This window comes from Oryzias latipes, chromosome 16 (genome assembly GCF_053564925.1).
Source record: "Oryzias latipes strain Hd-rR chromosome 16, Olatipes_Hd-rR_3.1".
Lineage (NCBI taxonomy): Eukaryota > Metazoa > Chordata > Actinopteri > Beloniformes > Adrianichthyidae > Oryzias > Oryzias latipes.
The window spans coordinates 30,326,952-30,345,913 of record NC_136252.1 but is presented as its reverse complement, the minus strand read 5'-3'; the positions used below and the strand labels follow the sequence as shown (position 1 = coordinate 30,345,913).

The following is an 18,962-nucleotide window of genomic DNA, read 5'->3' as shown; positions in this document are numbered from 1 at the left end:
TGTCCCTAGGTGTGAGTGTGAGAGTGAATGGGTGTGTGATTGTGGACATTCTACCCTGCGACAGACTGGCTACCTGTCCAGGTTGTCCCCTGCCTTCACCCAAAAGTGGCCGGGATAGGCTCCGGCAGCCCCGTGACCCGAAAGGGACAAAACGGTTAAGAAAATGAATGAATATTGGAACTATCCAGTCGTACAGTTTTGAGCCAGATGCCAGCTTGTTTGAAGATGATGAAGACAATATTGGATTTATTTGTGAATGATCGAATGAATCTGAATGGAGAGGAGCAGAGAGCTTGTCGCTTAAACGTTTTCAATCTGAATGTTTTTTTATCTGCTCCTGATTCACAATGATTTGAATACATACTGAGAAACACAGTTTTTTTAAATCAGAAAAATTCTAGATCAATATTTTAAAAACACCAAAAACACAATTTTTATTGGAGATGGTCTTTGAGTCAAGTCTCTTTCTGTGAACAGATATCAATAAAACTGGATTTACCAACAGTTTTGGTTTAGACTATGAAACAGATGTGGGAATATTTAGTTAAACCGTTTTCTAATAGTTACATGTTTATTTTGTAACAATATAATAATGAGCACAGAAAATAGAAAAAAAGATGTGTTGCTGCGTTCACTTTGTAGATTTCATTTTCCCAAACTTGAAAGAGTTCAATGCATCAAAATGATAATATGATGATGTGAAGTGAAACTATAACCTGCATTGACAAGTTTCCCTTTGGTCTTCCAACAAAGAGAGCACAATTTTGCTCAAATGAAGTGGATATTAGATATGAGTTTAGTGAGTTTGCTAGAACTTTACTAATAGCAAATGATGAACTAAAAACTTTGCTTGTCCTCTCTCTGTGTGGGGTGGGTGGTGCCGGGCCTGGGGTGTCGGCGCCTCCGGGGGTGGGCCCCTGGGCTGGGTGGCCCTGGCCCCTTTGCTGGGGGTGGGCTGGGGGACGGCTGTTTGACCACCGGGGGACAGTCTACCAGCTGTCCCCAACTTACCCCCTTCCTTATATAACCTCATATTAGGGTGAGGGGGTGGGGGGTCTAGCCTGCGATGCGCCTTGGGGGGGGGGCTACTTGGGAGTGGCCCCCCTCCTATGGTTGCCGTATGGAGTGGGCCCCCCCTCTTTCGGTTTTATTTGCACCTTAGACATGTAGGGTCCTTGGTAGGGGGGGTGCTTGGACATCACTGCAAGCAAGCAGCAGATGTCCTCCTGGCACCCTACCCGCCAATTTTAACCGCACCTTAGACATTTAGGGCCCCTTGGTGTGGAGGGTGAGGGGACATCACTGTGAGTAATCAGGAGATGTCCCCTTAGTGCCCTACTCGCCAATTTTAACTGCACCCCCCTTAGTACACACACCCCTCCCCCTTCAATATATACATTCAAACATAAACACACACACATGCACACAAACACCCTCTCAAACACCCATACACGCACACACATTTTACAAGGAAGGTGGGACCTGGGTCCATCTGTCCCCTACCCCTTCCCTGGTGGGGGGTGCGGGCCCCTTGGCGATGGCGGCCGTGTCCCTTGGGTGCCGGCTCCCTGGGCCCGGCGGTGCTCTCTCCGCACGGTGGGGGGGTTCATATTACACCTGAGCCGGGGGTGTTCGTGTCCCTGGGGGGTGGGTCCTGGTCCTTGCCCCTGGGCGCTGGGCCCCGCCAAACTTCCAACATGGCCGAGCCTGGTCGGGCCATATTTATAACATCCCTTGTGGGCCCCCTTTTTTCCCCGGGGTTCCCCCCTCCTGGGCGGGGGCGGCGGGCCCCTGCCTTGCTACTACCTGGACCAACCGTGGGCCGGGTGGGTGGCTGCCTGGAGTGCGGAGCGGGTCTCCCTTGGGGGGTCCTGGCTCGTACCTGGGGTCGGGGCGGGGGGATGCCCGGAACTCCTGGGTGGTGGTGGGGTGCTCGTCTGGGGCTGTGGGCGTCCCTCTCCGGTGGGGCCCTGCGTTGGGCTCTTCCGGCGCGGCGGGGGGCTGCTTTCCTGGCTGGGCTGGGGCGGCGCTCTCTTTCCCTCTGCGCCTCCCTGCTCTCTGGCTCTGGGGGCCTCGCGGCGGTCCTGCTGGCCCTGGCCTGGGTGGCGGTCTTGGTCGCCCGGGGGGCGGTTGTTCCCTGCCTGTTCCCGTGTGGCGTTGGGGGGGCTCCGGCTGCCGCTGCTGCTGCGGCGGGGGTATGGGTGTGGGGGTGGCTGGGCGCTCCTCCTCCTTTTCACATTCCACCATCCATTTTAGAAGAACATAAACACTCACCTGAGCACAGGTGTTAGCTCACCTTTGCACTAATAGTTTGCATGATTGAATGAATGAAAGATTTCACACTAGTTGGTTTAAAGGCATAGGTATGCGTTCGTGAACACTATCTGTTTTGTGTGCATGTTGACATGTGGACATTTTTGCGGCTAGCAGGTGTGTTGATAATATTTGAGTGTGTGTGAACAGGCCCCGCCCTTTTTGTACTACATTTGAACCGTACCGTAACGATAAACAACCAGTAAACCTGTCTGCTCTATGCTGCTTCATGGTCTTACCCCCCTTCCCCTCCTATTATCACCCTCCTACCCCCCCCTCTCTCTAACGTCCCTCTCTCTTCTTCCCCTCTTTCCTTTTCCGTCCGGTCCAACACCAAAGATTTTCAAACATGATTGAAATTAATAAATTTTGGCCTCAATTACAAAAGGGGTTTATTCAGACATACCTTTGGTTTGTCTGAAGATGAATAACCCCTCTTGTTAAAATAAAATATGTCCAACACAAGAGGCCCTCAGCTCTCATCTGTTTGCCTAGCTGTTGGACAGGACAAGTTAAAAAAAAAAAAAAAAAAAAAAAAAAAAAAAAAACTTTGCTTGTCCTTTAAACTTGGATTATACACAAGGGAAAAATTTACAAGCAGAGTCAGAACCATTTTGTTAATGGTTAAATGCTGAAAGCTGTGTGACATTGGATGGTTGTGAAACGGAAAATCTGTAATAAGCATAGATTCTATCACACCAAACAATCAATGGGGTTGCTTTCGCTGAAGCCAGCATCTCTTTATCCATTTTCATTCCTTCATGGTTAACACGCTTCTTTCAAGTTGATAGTCCAAGAAGCTACACAAGGCTTTTGTACAGCTACACTTTTAATAGGGTTTCATCATGCCATTTTTAATAAGTTTAACGTTTCTTCTTGTAGGACTTTCATCATTTGGGTGTAGCTGATGTAGCGGGGGGTGAAAGGGGGCGTCAGGATCACAAAGATAAACATCTTTATTTAAGCTTCACCAATTATTAATGAAAATTAGTTTCAAGGACAACGCTTTGCAGACAAAATTTGCCTTTGTTAAGAAAATAAAGCAAATCTTAATGTTCACTTGTTGCTTTAATGTTTCCCCCAGTCAACAGCCACATAGGGTTTTTCTGGGGTACGTCTCATTTCCTTGTGAAGAACAGGCTTCATCAATTACATTCTTGTCAACAAGGGAGGCTGCTGTTTCCATAGAAACATAGTGGGTTGGCTAGCAACCCGTATCACCATTTCTCTCTTCATTCTGGTTTTGCTGTCGGACTCGATGTCCTTTTCTGTGCAGGGATCAGAGATTGGAGAGTCTGCATATTTTTGTAGTAAACCTTCATAAGAAAGTTTCTGAAAACGTCTGCTTTAGTTTGAAAAAAAATATATACAAAAGTTATTTTAAACCAATGGCAAAATAATAAAAAAAAACTGGTGATCCTCTGGAGGGTTTAAAAGTCCCATTCACTGTTCTCAGTATGGGCTCTTCTTTCTAGAGGCAAAACAATATGTTCAAGGAGCTGCTCACAGCATTCTGACATTGCTCCACTGAGACTCAGGTAACAGTTGGTGTGTACAATAGCCTTACTGACATAGACAGAAAAAAAAAAAAGCCTCCGAGGATTATAAACACACTCCAACAAATAATCAGACTCATCCAGCCCACACTAACAGATACTTTCATGCATCCTCCGTAGAGCAGCAGCCCCCTATAGGTCTCATCCCTGTCATCATCTGTTCTCTGTGTCTCTGCTGGAAGGTGTTACAGGGCTCTGAAAGCACCCACCAAGCCAGGAAAACAGCTTTTTCTGCTCAGAGCCAAACATGGCATACCAGAATTTTTACATCTATTGCCTCTAGACCAAGTCTGCAAATGTCTAACAATAATCAATCATTTACTAATGGGAAATATAAAAAGAAACAATCAGCAATACTCAGATTCCTCTTCTCTGTCTGTACATTGACAAATAGTGAGAATGTGGATGAGTCAGCTGAGTCTAAATGAACGCAAGACTCTGCGCTTGTGGGTTTTTTAGTTGCCGTCCACAGCGAAGGAAAATCTGTGACAGGAGTTGCCCACATGATAAAGCTAACATTTATGCTCCCACGACATGCCCTTTTCTTTTAGCACCCAAGCTGTGTGCTGCAGGCACACCGCTTGACGCAAAGCTGAAGAAAAGTCCTCTTGTAAATGAAAACACTGTATTGCCAAAACCCATGGAGACGCTGACAGAGGAGTAGAAACAGACTGCTTGCTGGACTTTTGTTTAGCTGGAAAGAGCAACTCCATCAAAATCTGGACCATCTTTTTAAAGAACCACTCCAGTCATGTTTTGATCTATACTAATTTCTTCCCAGTGCTCTTTAAAATGATGATTATGTAGTTTGTAGCCAAAATGAATAAAAAAAGAATAAAAAAAAACAGTTTCTGCAGAGCAGCAGTAGCCTCTGAGATGAGGGCGGCACTATTGGTGCAGAGTAAGCCTTCCCCTACGTCTCGTCATCTGTTGACATACTCTCCCAATAGCTTAGAACCCCTCACATGCCCCAAGCTAATATTAGAAGTGCAACAAAGATGGTGAGAAACGTTGAAGCTTTTCAGCCGTACAGTTTAGAGCCAGATGTGGAACACAGACATACATGGATCTAGTCGTCTACAATGCATCAGACTGAAGTGGAGCAGGAAGCTTGAGGCCTGGTCAATTGTACGTTCTGTCACAGACATACTTTTTTTTCAAACAGCTTTAATTTTTTGTCTGCTCCTGATTCACCACGACTTGAATAAATAAATATTCAGAAATGCAATTTTAGCTAAATTTAACAATACATGTCCTCTGTCATGGGATTAATGCCACAAAAACAAGTTGAAAACAAGAAAAAATTTATTTTTATCAGAGCGGATCTTTAAATGACTCTTGAATACTTTTTTTTTATGCAGTATTCTGTTGTTGTTATTAATGTTTGCTCATTTGCATCGGATGACCTAAACAGCTTTAAGCCATTTACTGTTTTACTTTTGGTTTTAAAATTGTCTTTGAAATGCAGCAGCTGAACTGCTTCACCTTTTTGACCCTTAGTCATATTTCAAAATTTTAAACTTTGCTTGCCAAAAACATGTTTTTAACAATTAAAAAAAACCTGCTGTCTGTTGTGTTCTTGTCCTCAGGGCCCCCCAGGTTCCACTTCAGCAGACCTGAGAACTACATCAGCATGTACCACCAGGAGGGGAGCGACACTCTGTATGTGGGGGGCCGAGCAGTCATCTATGCGTTGAAGTTCACCAACAGAGGAGTCTTTGACGTGCAGGTAGAACTCATGTTTTTCTTTAGCTTAAAACACAGGCAGCATTGAAGCAGCTGTTAGACTGTTTCCTCTTCTGAAAAGCCTCAGATTAGTAGGTGGATCGATAGCACTCAAGTGTTTGCCAGCAGGCAGATGACTTAGAAACAATCAACAAGTGGAAACTAAACCACACACCTCAGGTCCCCTCTTTTAATCATAAAGTAGGGGCTTAAAAAAAAAGAGTATATATTGATGTTATGAAATAAAGGGGAGCGCTCAAATTAAGGTTAGCACCTTGCTTGATATTTTGAATCATTGAAGAAATTAAATCTTCTCTATATTTTTTTCAATTGAATTTATTTTAACTCTTAACTTTTGTCTCTGGGTTTTATCTCGTGTACAACCTGAACTTACAATAGGACTTAAAGTCCCACTCTAAAAATCTTTGGATCTATTGAACAAGCGTTCCCAGTGGTCTTTTCATTATCATTATGTAGTTTTAAGCCAAAAAAATAAAGAAATAAAAAGCTGTTGTTTTCTAGGACATAGTTTCTTTAGAGCGGCAGTAGTTCATTAGAAATTCACCTATGAGTTTAAATCAGGATTGTTGGCATGGACTGGAGCAACAATCGACAAGCAACAAGCTCACAGCTCCCTTCACCCCCCACCCAAACAACATTGGTGCAACAAAAATGCCCAGCAACATTGGAGCCCTCCAGCCAAACAGTTTTGAATCAGATGCCAACTTGGACGATAAAAACAAAACTCCGGAAGCAGCCCCACCCCCTCTTCCCCTCCTCATTCCTGAGTGTTCGGAACAGGAAGCTTGCGGCCTGCGACAGCGTATTTTCTACATTACAAATATGCTCTCTTTTAAACAGCATTTTTTTTGTCTGCTCCTGATTCACAATTATTGGGGTAAAGAAATACTCACACAAAGCAAGTTTGAGCTGAATTATCTTTATACACATCCTCCGTCATCAGAAAAATACCTCAATAACTTGTTAAAAACACAAAAACAATTTTTTTTAGCAGAGTGGGTCTATAGGGCTGCTGAAATACAAAACTACAAGAAAAATGAGTAACACTCTCATGACTGCCTCACAAGTGTGAGTGATCCCAGAGTGTCAGCTCTTTGTTTTCATTTCCAAATAATTTGCACTTCAGTTTAATTAGTTTCCAACTGCATTCAGCCACACCGTAAGGAGGAGCGTGTTCAGCAGCAGCTCCAGTCAGAAGGTGCTGAGACAGTTTTAAAATGGACTCAGAACATCTGTGTGGTTTGGTGACAGAAATCCAAAAACCTAAAATTTACTTTGGCTGCTGTCAAAATGACTGAAAGACCACTCTAAGGCCAAAAAATAGAATTTGAAAAAAGAAAATTCAGGATTGATGGTTTTTCATTTAACGAATGTTAGTTTCTTCATTTTTTGTGATGTTCAGTCTCAGTTTAAGCGTCTTCAGAAAAATGTTTTTGTTCCAGGAGTTGAAGGTGGTATCAAGCAGACAGTGACAACTGGACATTTTATTTCAAAAAAATTTAATAAACCCAGAACAATTTTCATGAAGACTGTTGTTGCTGTTTTTATTTCAGACACACTGTCACTCATTTGTTTCTAAAAAGTACACCCCTGCATATTCTGAAAACATTCTTTGCTCTAAACCTCTAATCTTTTCCCTAAAGCAATTTTTAATCCTTGTTGTGCCCAGTCCCTGCTTTCAAGAGCTTTTCAGAAAGATTTTTAGGCATTTCGAGGTAAGAGGACTTAGTCAAACCAAGCCCCAAATCATTTTCCATCCCTGAAGGAGGGAGTCTCTTACGTTGGATCACAGGGAACATCTAAAATGACCCTGTAGGTCAGTGCAAACACTATGCAATATTCTTTCATTATTTTTAGTTATAGCTGTAGCCTTTGGTTTTTAACTCTTACATTTTACAATCAAGTTTTTTTAAAGAAATGCAATAAGAGATTAGCACCATTTGGATTTATCTAAATTAAAATGAAAGTAATTGGATTTTTCCTTGACCATTCTACTGGTATATTAATGCTTCTATCCATTAGGCTGCAGATGAACTACTTAGAATTTTCTGTTTGAAAAAAGGTTCAGCAAAGAAAACACAAGCCGGTGAATATAACCCCCTGCTGTTTCTGTTGCTATGAGCAACGGTAACAGTCAAGCTGCCATCTTTGCTGCGAGGGCGACATGCGAGTTAAAGAGGGCAGAGACTCGTGATGGACGCCTCACTGCTGACCCACAGAAGCAGCTGAGATCCAAGGCAGATTGTGGAATCTGGAGCATGCAAGCATTAATGAAAGTGCACTTGAAATCACAATGTCAATATAGATTAGACGGTGCGGGCAGCTGATGGGTCCGCTTCAGACATGCGAGGAAATCCTGTTTTGTGGAATCAACTCTGGGTTATTTCAATGATGACACAAATAGAAAAATCAGCAACCACTGATGTGTCTTGGTACTATGAACCCGTTTGGATGTGGTATATTTCCCCCAGCTCATTTTACAAGAGCTTAAAGAGGAGAAAGATCAATTTTTACTGTTAAAAAGCAGAACAAAAAGGAACAGCTGTATGCGCTGAACCTCCACTCTGGAAGGACTTGTACGTTTTTCAATAATCCTACATTTAATTATGTCCTGCAGCAGCCCTGGAGTGCAAGGACCAGATTGTTTCTTTCCTAGTACGTGTTCTGGTAAAAATGTTGCTCCTGCCACATCAAAATTTGCAAACGCCTAAACCCAGTGAAAATGATTTTGGGCAAAGTGAACAACCCCCACCAAAAATTAAAATCACAATGGGAGAACTGTAAAAAAAAAAGGTAATCAGACCAAAATATTTCATAGGGCTCAAGAAAGATTTAAAAATCATGTAACGAAATGAAAATACGTGTCTAGGATATTCAAAGGAAGTACTGAAATTATGGGATGGCCACAGGACCTATCTGGCTTGGTGGGCATTTTCTGGCAAAGTGTGATGTTTGGCAATTTTTTTACATTTTTGCACAATGTAGAGAAGTAAAACTTTTGTCCTCTTGAAAAGTCAAGTTCAGCCTACAAACACGAACAACATTTTAATGACTTTGGAAAGAGGCCACCATCTTAAAATAAAAAAAAACAAAAGCTCCTTCTAGGGAATTTCATCTCTTATTTTACAACTCCAAATCCATTTAGGAAAACATTGTTGGTTTTAAAGTTTTTTTAGATTTTGACTGTCAGCATGGCGAGCTTGCATAAGTGACGTTCCCCTGTTACTCGCACATTATTTTTACCGAAATATTGTGAAAACTTAATAGATGAATCCTTGACTCAAGTTGAATGAAACAATAAGACATGATGTGAACACATTAAGAATGTGGGTGCAGTTAACAAGAAATCTCTGTTGCTACGTAAATCCAAAAGTACATTGACCTGTTTGTCACTCCCAGGCAACCCAGAATTAATATGGTTGCTATGGGGATAAAACCAATATGAAAAATTTAAAAAAAATCTGTCATTTTGAAAAAATAATTAGTTGATTTTTTTCGTGTGCAGTTCTGACCAAGATGACAGAGGAAGAGGAGGAGAGTGAAGGGTGTATTTTATGACCAGTCATCTTAACTAAGTTTGAAATATCTTGTTTACCATTGTCAGAAATATTTTTGCTTATTGTGATTGCTTGAAATAAATTAAATTCAATTTCACAAGAAATGAAATCGTCAGTATTTCCCATTTCAGAGATCTTAACAGATTTTCTTTCAGGCGATTTTTGTGTCTCTTTTTTACATAAAGCAGATTATTGTAGGAGGGTTTGAGAAAATGTTGTGGAGAAAAACACAGATTTATTATATATTTGCTTTTTAAAAATTATATTTATGCAAAAAGAGAATGAATCCCAACCAAAGAGTCTTTTTTTCCCTCTCAACAGATTCCTGTGGCGTCTGATCAGACTGCGATTGACACCTGCAGGGCAAAGGCTGCACCTGTAGAGGTAAGAACGTCCTCTCTGTCAAAACTCAATGGTTTTGTTTCGGAACCATGCTGCTCCTCATCGCCCTCATCTGTTGTGCTGCAGCTTCCACCTTACACAAGAAACAGCTACAGCTTCATTTCAATTCTGAAGGATTTTAAGAGTAAAAGAGATTAGATACAATTACTCAGGAGAAATCTTCACCTCCAACTAATAAAGCGAGCATTGCAATTCAGTGAGTAGGTAATTGGAATAAACAATTAAAATAAATCCATAGAGAGAGTGCGGCAGAGTTACAATCAACCACAGTCTCTAAACTATAATACGCTAAAGTAAAATATATTTTAAATCAACGTTTGATTATTTTCCACTGTAGAAAATATGTTTTCTGCTATACTGCAGTCCTCTGTCTAAAAAAAAAGGTTTTAGACTAAAACCAACAGAAAATTCATTAAGCTGGTTTGGTTTTTCAAAATAAAGTAAAAGAAAAAAATTTAGGAGGAAAAGGTGTTAACAAATGAGCACTAAATGGCTAAAGTTAGTGTTTTTTGGGTTATTTTATTGACTTTTAGTGAATCACAACATTAAAACCTATGGAATGTGACATATTGACGTAACTGTGATTGTTAGAACAGACACTATAAATTTTCTTCTTGTATCTTCCCATATAACCTTGAAGGTCTCGTTTCAAACTAAAAGCAGTAAATCTGTTAAAATTGTGCATTGAAAGTGGATTTTTCTTTGGAAAGAAATATCCAGGTGAAAAAAAAAAAACACTGGAGCAAATTTTGAGCACAGAAATTTAACACAAATCTCCAGGTTGGACATATCTTTTTTTTCAATAGCAGCAACCATGTTTTTAATCCCCAGAAAATTAGTTTTGGTGTTCTTCCATTTTGGTTCTGTCCTGCATTTTTCTAATTTATACATTTATTATGGTGTCCCAACATGTGGGGGGGGCTAGGTTGACAGGATCTGAAGGAAACCACTTGATTTTATCTTGTTTCAGAAAAGATCAATGCGTTTTCATCCTTCCATTTGACTAATTTTTGATTGAAAATGTCATTATATAAAGCAGCTACACTTTTAAAACAAAATAATGCCTTGTTTAAAAAAATCAAATCTTGTTTTTTATGATAAAAAACAAAAGAAAAAACATTCTGATTACTTAAAAGTGAACTTGCTTAATTCAAGTCAGAACCTCTCAGCTAATCATGGTATCAAGCCTGAAACCAATGTCAAATGGGTTTCTGATGTAAATGACGTGTTCAGGGGCAGATGGAGTCTTGGACCGATCAGCCGGAGGAACTCTCCGAGTAAGCAAAACCAAAGAGGCTTGAAGGAGGCGCGCGAATCCCCTGATAACACACAGGCTGAGCAATTTTCCGTGGAAGAACTCCAACACAAACTCACATCAAGAATGAGTCACAGATGAGTCAGCAGAATAATTTACCTTCTTATTAAATCACTTAAATAATTTATATTTTCAGCTTTTCTAGAAGAAAAAAAAGAAATGTTTAGATACAATTAAACTCAACAGTACTTTTATATTATCCCTTTTATATCATAACTGCAAGATCTTTTTTGGGGAGAATTACACCCAACCAGCTTCACGTCCACGTTTATTTTTCTCCTCTTTGTCCACGTCAGCCTGCAGAGTTAGAGAAGCACTGCAGAATATAAATCATAACTGGCTGCCTCAAAGTGAAGCTCCCTAAAAGTGATGCAGGCAGACCTTCTGCATCCAAACCAAACAGCTTCTATGATCTTTCAGTGTTTGAATATAGAGCATGTTTAGAGCTTAAATATATGATAAAAAAAAAAAAAAAACCTGTCTCTGCATATGGGATAATCTGGAGAAAATCAGGCTTTAACTTCAAGTATTGCACACATTTACACTTTTTCCAGGCAAAAATAACTATTCGGAAACAAAACTTTCTTTTTCATTTAAGCCAGAAATTTTACACCAAAAATAAAATTAAATAAAAAAAACCCAAAACATTTGTTTTTTCAACTTCATTGAGAACACATATAAAGAAAATGAAGCTTAAAAATTGCATTTCTGGGTATTTCTTTATTCTAATTGTTGGAAATCTGGAGCAGATGCAAAAGAGATGTTTGAAAAAGCTTTCAGCAGAGACGTAGGTGCAACAGTCAGGTGGCCACAAGCTCCCTGCTCCATTCTGATGAATCCACTTGAGGACGACTAGATTCACGTATGTCTTTTTTTTCCTCATCTGAGCTGGAATCTGGATCAAGGCTGTACTCCTGGATAGCTCTTATATTGCTCCCCATTTTTGTTGCAACAGCAATGTTAGGTTGCGGGGTGAGAGGGGCTGTAAGCCAGCGGGATAGTGTGTAGAGCTAGTGTGTGAACAGACAGCTCTCAGTCATGAGTGACAAGAAAGGGGGGTGGGGTTGCTCCACGTCAACAGTCCCTCAGAGGACAATTTCTAAAAAAAACTATTGCTGCTCTGCAGAAACTATGTCCTAGAAAACACCACTTTTTTTTTTTTATTTTGGATAAAAACGGCATAATCCTAACTTAAAGATTAGTGGGAACACTTTTGAAATGACTCAAAAGAAGATCGGACTTTAAATATTACTTGGAACAAATAGAAATGCAAACCAATGCAGGCTTGAAGACAGATACCGGTAAATGAAATTCTAGCCCACACAACCGCCTATCCAACTGCCCACATATCCACCTACACACACCTAGACAGATTGCAGCACAGGATTGTAGGTCTGATCTCCCAATAAAAGAAATAAATCTAAAATTAACAACAATAATTTCATTTGAGAAAATAATCTGTTTTTTTGTCAGCAGACCTGAATGTTGAATAAAGACAACCGCTTAGGGGTTCAGCTCATTTTCAAGCAGTTTGTAGCATGTTGAAGTTCATTTTACTTCATAAATAAGCAATCCATTTGGAACACTGCATCTTTTTACTGCAGGTCTGATCTCAAGTGTGCCTTCTGCCAAAAGGACTTCAGAGTATGGGATGGTTTCCAGTGTCCTCTGAACAAACTCATTTTCCTCACTAATCTTCTTTGTGTTGGGCTCTTGGTTTTTTCTTTCCTCCCAACACTTCTGCTCCCCATCTTTGTTTTTGCATTTCAGAACACTTCTCAGTCTTTCCCTTTATTTAAATTCACTTTTTTGCATGCATTTCCTTTTCTTTCTATAAATGTTTAGCCTTGTATTTTATTTTCATCTCAGCACAAGATCTTCCCATGTTCCTTTCCTTTTGCCTCATGTTTGCCTCTTTTCTTCAACAGCTGGAGTGTGATAATTTCATCACCGTCCTTCAGAAAGTGAATGACACATTCATTGTCTGTGGAACAAATGCAGGAAGCCCAAGGTGCTGGATGCTGGTAAGCTCACTTTCCACTTGTTTTACTTGTACTAGCGAAGGAAACTTAAGATTAATTGATTGTTACTCTTCTGCTGTAAAATTAAGCTGGGAATGCTCTTTACCCACAAAGGATATTAGCGGTTTTCAGCAGATACATTAAAGTTGGTTTGGAGGAAATACAGAAGTTTCTTCCAGATTCAGTTTTTCCCATTTTCCTCCTGCAGGTTAATGACACCGTGCTCACAGATGTCCAGGGAGGCCACATAGCGTCTGCCTCGGACATCTCACCGCCTTATCCCTCACAGAAGTTCATCAGCTTGCCTGCAGGTAACACACATTACAGAGGAAGGACAATTCTTGTGGCTGAAGTGCTTGTAAAGGCAGAGTGAAACATCCCTTACTGAGCTGCTGTCACAGAACCTGAAGGACGTCAGCTGCAGGCAACATGTTGCAGCTGCAGCCGGCTGACCCATGCGTGGGTGAATGTCGAGGGTCCTTCAAGGCTCTCATGTTCGTTCCATTTACATTAGATTGTTCTGCTTTTTCCATCTGTATTCAGGACTGACCATTGACTTGAGCATGTGATGTTTTAATGAAACCTCTACAAGAAAAAAAATACAAAACATCGCATCTGGAAGATTTCATGCAGATCTATGTGACAGACCCTCAATTCATTCAAACCAGGAAAAATTCTTACTTGAGTTTATTCCACCTTTAAAACACAACCTTTGCTTAAAATAAAAGAAACTTTAAAATTTGACAAAAGTGAGATGAATTTAAAAGTTGGAACATGTCAGAAATAGGATATTTCAGAAACCTAAACCCCTGTGCAAATTTAGTCCACTTTAGAGGAGAATTAAACTGAACTCGTTAATTCTAAAAGCGTGTGGACAACAGGGGTCCGATGGAAATGAATAACTCGTGACAAACATAGTGGAAACACTGTTTACAACAGTATTTCAGAGTATTATTCGATTATTTAATTGATCACATATACACCAATACTTTAATAAAATGTGGTTAGACACTGTTTTTTTTTTTTTTTGTGTCCAATAAACATTAAATCTGAATTTTATAGTTCAGCCATTTGACCCATCAAAATTATGTTTCATCTGTTGCCAAAAATTCAAATACAACAATCTGTAAGACAAAATAAAGATGATCGTGGTACCAGATGGGGAAATGATCCCTTCATCCCTCACAGGCCTCGATTACAAAAGGGGTTTATTCAGACATACCTCTGGTTTGTCTGAAGATTCATAACCCCTGTTAAAATAAAATATGTCCAACACAAGAGGCCTTCAGCTCTCATCTGTCTGCCCAGCTGTTGGACAGGACAAGCTTAAAATGAAAAAAAAAAGAAATTATCACTTCAGGTGAAAAAAAACAACCATTGAAACAAATAACAGACTTTCAAAAAAATAAAATAAAAGTAAAAGCAGAGGAGCAAAACAAGGTAATTCAACACACACACAAAAAAAATAAAGTAAAAAGACTCTTTCAACACGTTCTCGCATACAAACAAGGTATTCATACTCTAAACCAAGAGTAATCCTGACAGAGAAGACCAGGAAACTGAGTGGTTTTATTCAAACTGAGGTAAAGTGACAATTAGGATCAGGTGTAGTGATTAAACTCAAACCAGGTGTGAAGACTTTACAGAGAACAGAATAGAGTATACAATAATTTCCCAGAAAAAGAGGATATTGGAAAATACAAAATATGTAACATGCAGAAATAAACAGAAAACATCCAAGAGGTGAAATGATAAAACAAAATACTGATCAGAACAGAGAATCTAATAGGAGTAAATTAAGTAGTTTTCAACTCAAGTCTTTTGAAAATTATCTCATATCGCCCTCAAAAAAAAAACTTTCATTAGGTCACATTTCACATTCTGAAGCAAAGGTACACGAAACCTTTTTATGAGCTCATTTATGTCAGGAGCAGCAAAGTAATGTCAGAGAACTCTGGGCTCCCAGAACCAATTTTTTTTTTTTTTCTCTAATCATCTTCTATCAGTGTCATACAAATCCTTTTAGAGACACATGTGACAATGTTATATAGATGAAGCCTTCTGTAGAATACATTAGCTTTCAGGTTCTGAAAAGCGCTGCAGTTGTTTTTTCAAAAAAGAAAGAAAAAGGTTATTTTCTCATAAATGGTTCAAATGTTTCGTCTTTAGTTTTATGGTTGAAATTTAAATATCTTGAAATACATTAGGTTTTTGACTGCATTTAGGCCCGTTGTCACATATTTACGACAATAGGCATTAAGAGGTTAAATAGGTGTGTACCAACAAAAATGCACTAAAAATGCTGAAGTTCGGGGTTTCAGACTTAAAAAAGAGGGTGAATTTGAAAAAAAAAAAAAAAAAAACAAGTCCAAATTTCCCTTTAAATTTCTTTTCCTAAAAAAGTTTGAGGGTTGAAACTCATTACTTTATTTTTGTCTACACATCTCCCATAACTTTTTATCTTTTGGGTGTTTTTTTTTAGTCAATGAAAACAAACAAACAAAATAAAGGATTGTATTCATTTATTGTGGCTTGATTCAAAAATTAAAAGTAACTTAAAATAAGATACCCCTACATACACATTTAAATGATGCAATTCTAACTACTTGGCCATTTCTGTACTTTTACATACAACACATGACACATTGAATCATTAAAGTTAGGCAAAAAGAGTCTTTGTTTGCTTAAGAAGAAGTGGAAGGAAGGACATTTATATAACCCCCCCCCCCCCCATTAAGCCTTATTGTACTTATTTTTTATGTAGTTTTCAAATCTTTTGTGTGATTAATATGTTACGAAGGCTAATTTAGATTTAAAAATTTAAGAAAAAAATGGTAAACCTTTACAATTGCATAAAACCTTTTTTTTAAATTGGCTATTTCTTGTTTTTTTATGTAAAAACACATTCAAATTAAAGTGATGAGTTACATTGAAAAGTTACTAAAAGTACACATTTTGCATAATTATAAATTAATCTAAAGAAAGCACAAAAATGTCCTGTATATTTTTTTTATTAAAGCAGAAAATAAAAATTAAATGGGTAAAAGTAATTGTGTAACTTTTTATTGAATGTTTACATTCATCCCCCTTTTCTTGTTTTTGTCCCAACTGAGTTTAGTTATTCATAGGACTCATTATTAGTTTGTGCACACCCTCAGCACTGTTGTGCATTTCATGTCAACACAAATCTTCAAACCAGACGCAATGTTTTCATTTGCCATCCTATGAAAAGCCAAACGCTGAGCGGTGTAATTCCTCTGCTTCATGATTGTGACAAATAGAACTTGAACGCCTCGCTGCACTTCACAGGAAATTCAAGTATTAAGTGCCTGATTGTGTATCACATTACCTAAACATGGCAGTTTGTAATTAACCTGACCTTTTAGTAATGATGCTGCACCTTGAGAGACATGTAGAGTTTTTTTTTTTTACCTGTTTAGTGCGGATGTTATGTCTTAAAAGACGCTTAAATTAGTCAACGGCTTCTTTGCGCTGCAGGATGCTCCTCCAGATGAGGATCGATTGCTGATGCAATGAGGGGCCTCTTTGCTCGAGCTGAGCGACATTCAGTTAACGACCAGTCCTGATTAAGATGCTGCTGCCATAACACTTCCTCTCATGCATTGCTATGGAGACAGCGCTCTAAGAGGGGGTTTTAAGAATATGGTGATTGCTGGCCGTTCATTGGAGCTGCTCTGCCTTGATGTCTTCTTTGTGCTTGCTGCTCTTTCTTTCATTTTCTGCCAAATTTCTTTTGGGGGCTTCCATTTTCCTTTGTCCTCACTTTTTCCATCTCTGTCTGTTCTCTGAATCTGCCTCTCATTGAAGCCTCAGTCAGTCCCTTTCTTGTGTCACTTTAGTCTCTCCTCTCAACCTTGCACCCATCCTTCAAGTGCCTCTCGTGATTTTTTCTCTTCTCACTTCCTTCTCATCCCTTCTCTCTCTCTGCCCGTCTCAGATGGGAGTCTGTATTCTGCTATGTCGGTGGCTGGAGGTCAAAGTGGTTCAATTCGGCGTACGTTTGGCCCCCAGAAACTCCTGAAGACCGAGAACGTTTGGCTGCTAAGTGAGTAGGAGGAAAAGCAAGCAGAAGGCATACATGCTTAAACTAACACATTTGGAGATGGTGGGTGGTGGTGTCCATAAATCATCTGTTTACAGTCCTCTGAGAGAGAAGCAAGTAAATCATTATCAGCTTAGTTCACTCTAGTGTTCTTTGAGTGTAAAAGCCCCGTAGTCACAACTGGCCTTACGGGTGGATACGGGGTGTCTGTGGGGGGAAAATTGTCAAAACTGTACAGGACACACAGGTGGCCTGCGGGAAATAGCAAGGCCATGGACCGCTCACAGACAAAACTGTTCATGGACACTTTTATCTGTCACTGCGGCAGACAGGTTATAGCAAACACTTATACAACACGCAAGGGTAAAGTAAGGGTGAAAGTAGGTGAGACGCAGGCGCATTCTACAGATTTTTCATTTGTTCCACACACTCCAAATAGTGTGGACTGCACAAGAGGCCGGTTGATTGTTGTTCAAGTGCTAAGCGGGGACTTCCTGCTGGCTTCTTGCGTGTGACCTGGTTGTTAGAAAAAGAGAATATTCGGCAATCAGACAATAGTTTATGTCGAATTTCTATGGGATCATGTATCACCTGCACACCCGTACGTGCAACATTCACGTGTGATCAGAAGGAGTCAACACTCACACCTTACAGCGTAAGGGCACCCTACAACAGCGTACAACTTACATCCTCCTTACTTCACTACACTTACCACATACACAACAATTGCACGTTCCATTTGACCAAAAAACAAATTTTCCACCATAATTTGCAAAGAATATATTTAAAAATCAGACAGTGTGATTTGCTGGATTTCGTGTCATTTTGTCTGTCATAGTTGAGTTATACCCATGACTAAAATTACAGGCCTTTCTCGTCCTTTTAAGTGGGAGAACTTGCAATATTGGTGGCTGACTAAATACTTTTTTGCCCCACTGTACCCTTATGTTTATCTTTAGTGTTCACTACAACCTGACACCCGCAGCATGCCCATAGAAAAAATGTGCATGAACATTTTTGCCTCTCTCCAATTCTAACAGTTCTAGTGGGCAACTTGTGTGTCCTGCACAGTTTTGCCTATTTTTTCACCCTGCAGACAGCCCGTATGCACCGGTAAGGAGAGTCGACTAAGGCTTTGGGCTTCAAACCTCCTAATTCAGTTATGACATTTTCTCAGCTTTTAGGCTGAAAAGTGACACCTAAAAATTGCTATTCTTATTATCTCTGTCCACAGTTAAAAAATTCAAGACATTAATTAAATCTATTTTCCAGATCCTCAGTTTGCAGGTGCAGCCATAATCCCATCTTCAGAAAAGTACAAGGAGGAGATCTACTTTTTCTTCAGTGAGTTCAACCAATCAGCCAAGATGGATGAAGAGCCGTTCCGAGCGCGCATAGGCCGAGTCTGCACGGTGAATATGACAAATCTACACATAAAAAGCTGAAAACTTCCTGGATTCTTAAATTGATTTAGTGCATTTTTAACACAACAAATGACACCACACCCTGCCCCATGACAATAAGGGTTGTGACATTAAAGGTATGATCTCTCATATTAAATTTAGATGATGCTAAACGAAACTGGGCTCAATAAATGTTAGCAACTGTAGTAAAGTTTGGCTCTCTACTGGGTCCAGACATTAATCCACGCACCAACCAATGACAACCCCCCCCTCCAAATGTGGCTCCTTTCAAATCTAATACAATTTAAACAATAGATTTTCCCTCAAAGTTTCAATGAAGAAGACATAACGCAGCATGCACCAATAAGATCCATGAAACCAAACTATAAATGCTAATATTTGGAGTTTTTTAACATACAGTAGGAGTCAACGCAAAACTCCTCTGTTTTGCAACCTGCCTCCAGTGGTTCTTAGTGGGACTGCAACCTTTTGTACATCCCCCATGATTAAAATTCAGGACTCTAAGGTGGGGGCTTTCTTCAGCTCCATGATTAAGAGCAGTATGTGGGTGGAACTGATTCTCAGT

The 18,962-nt window shown here is 39.8% G+C and overlaps 1 protein-coding gene across 1 annotated transcript in view; it reads left to right on the top strand.

The window, feature by feature from the left end:
• The window catches only part of si:ch211-113g11.6 (semaphorin-7A), a 44,665-nt gene that overhangs the window by 4,985 nt on the left and 20,718 nt on the right, over positions 1-18,962 (top strand). The window contains exons 2-7 of the mRNA XM_011485736.4: positions 5,459-5,598; positions 9,494-9,556; positions 12,818-12,913; positions 13,119-13,221; positions 16,869-16,976; positions 18,246-18,385. Of these exons, the coding sequence (XP_011484038.1) occupies positions 5,459-5,598; positions 9,494-9,556; positions 12,818-12,913; positions 13,119-13,221; positions 16,869-16,976; positions 18,246-18,385 (650 nt within the window). The remainder of the gene's footprint in view (positions 1-5,458; positions 5,599-9,493; positions 9,557-12,817; positions 12,914-13,118; positions 13,222-16,868; positions 16,977-18,245; positions 18,386-18,962) is intronic.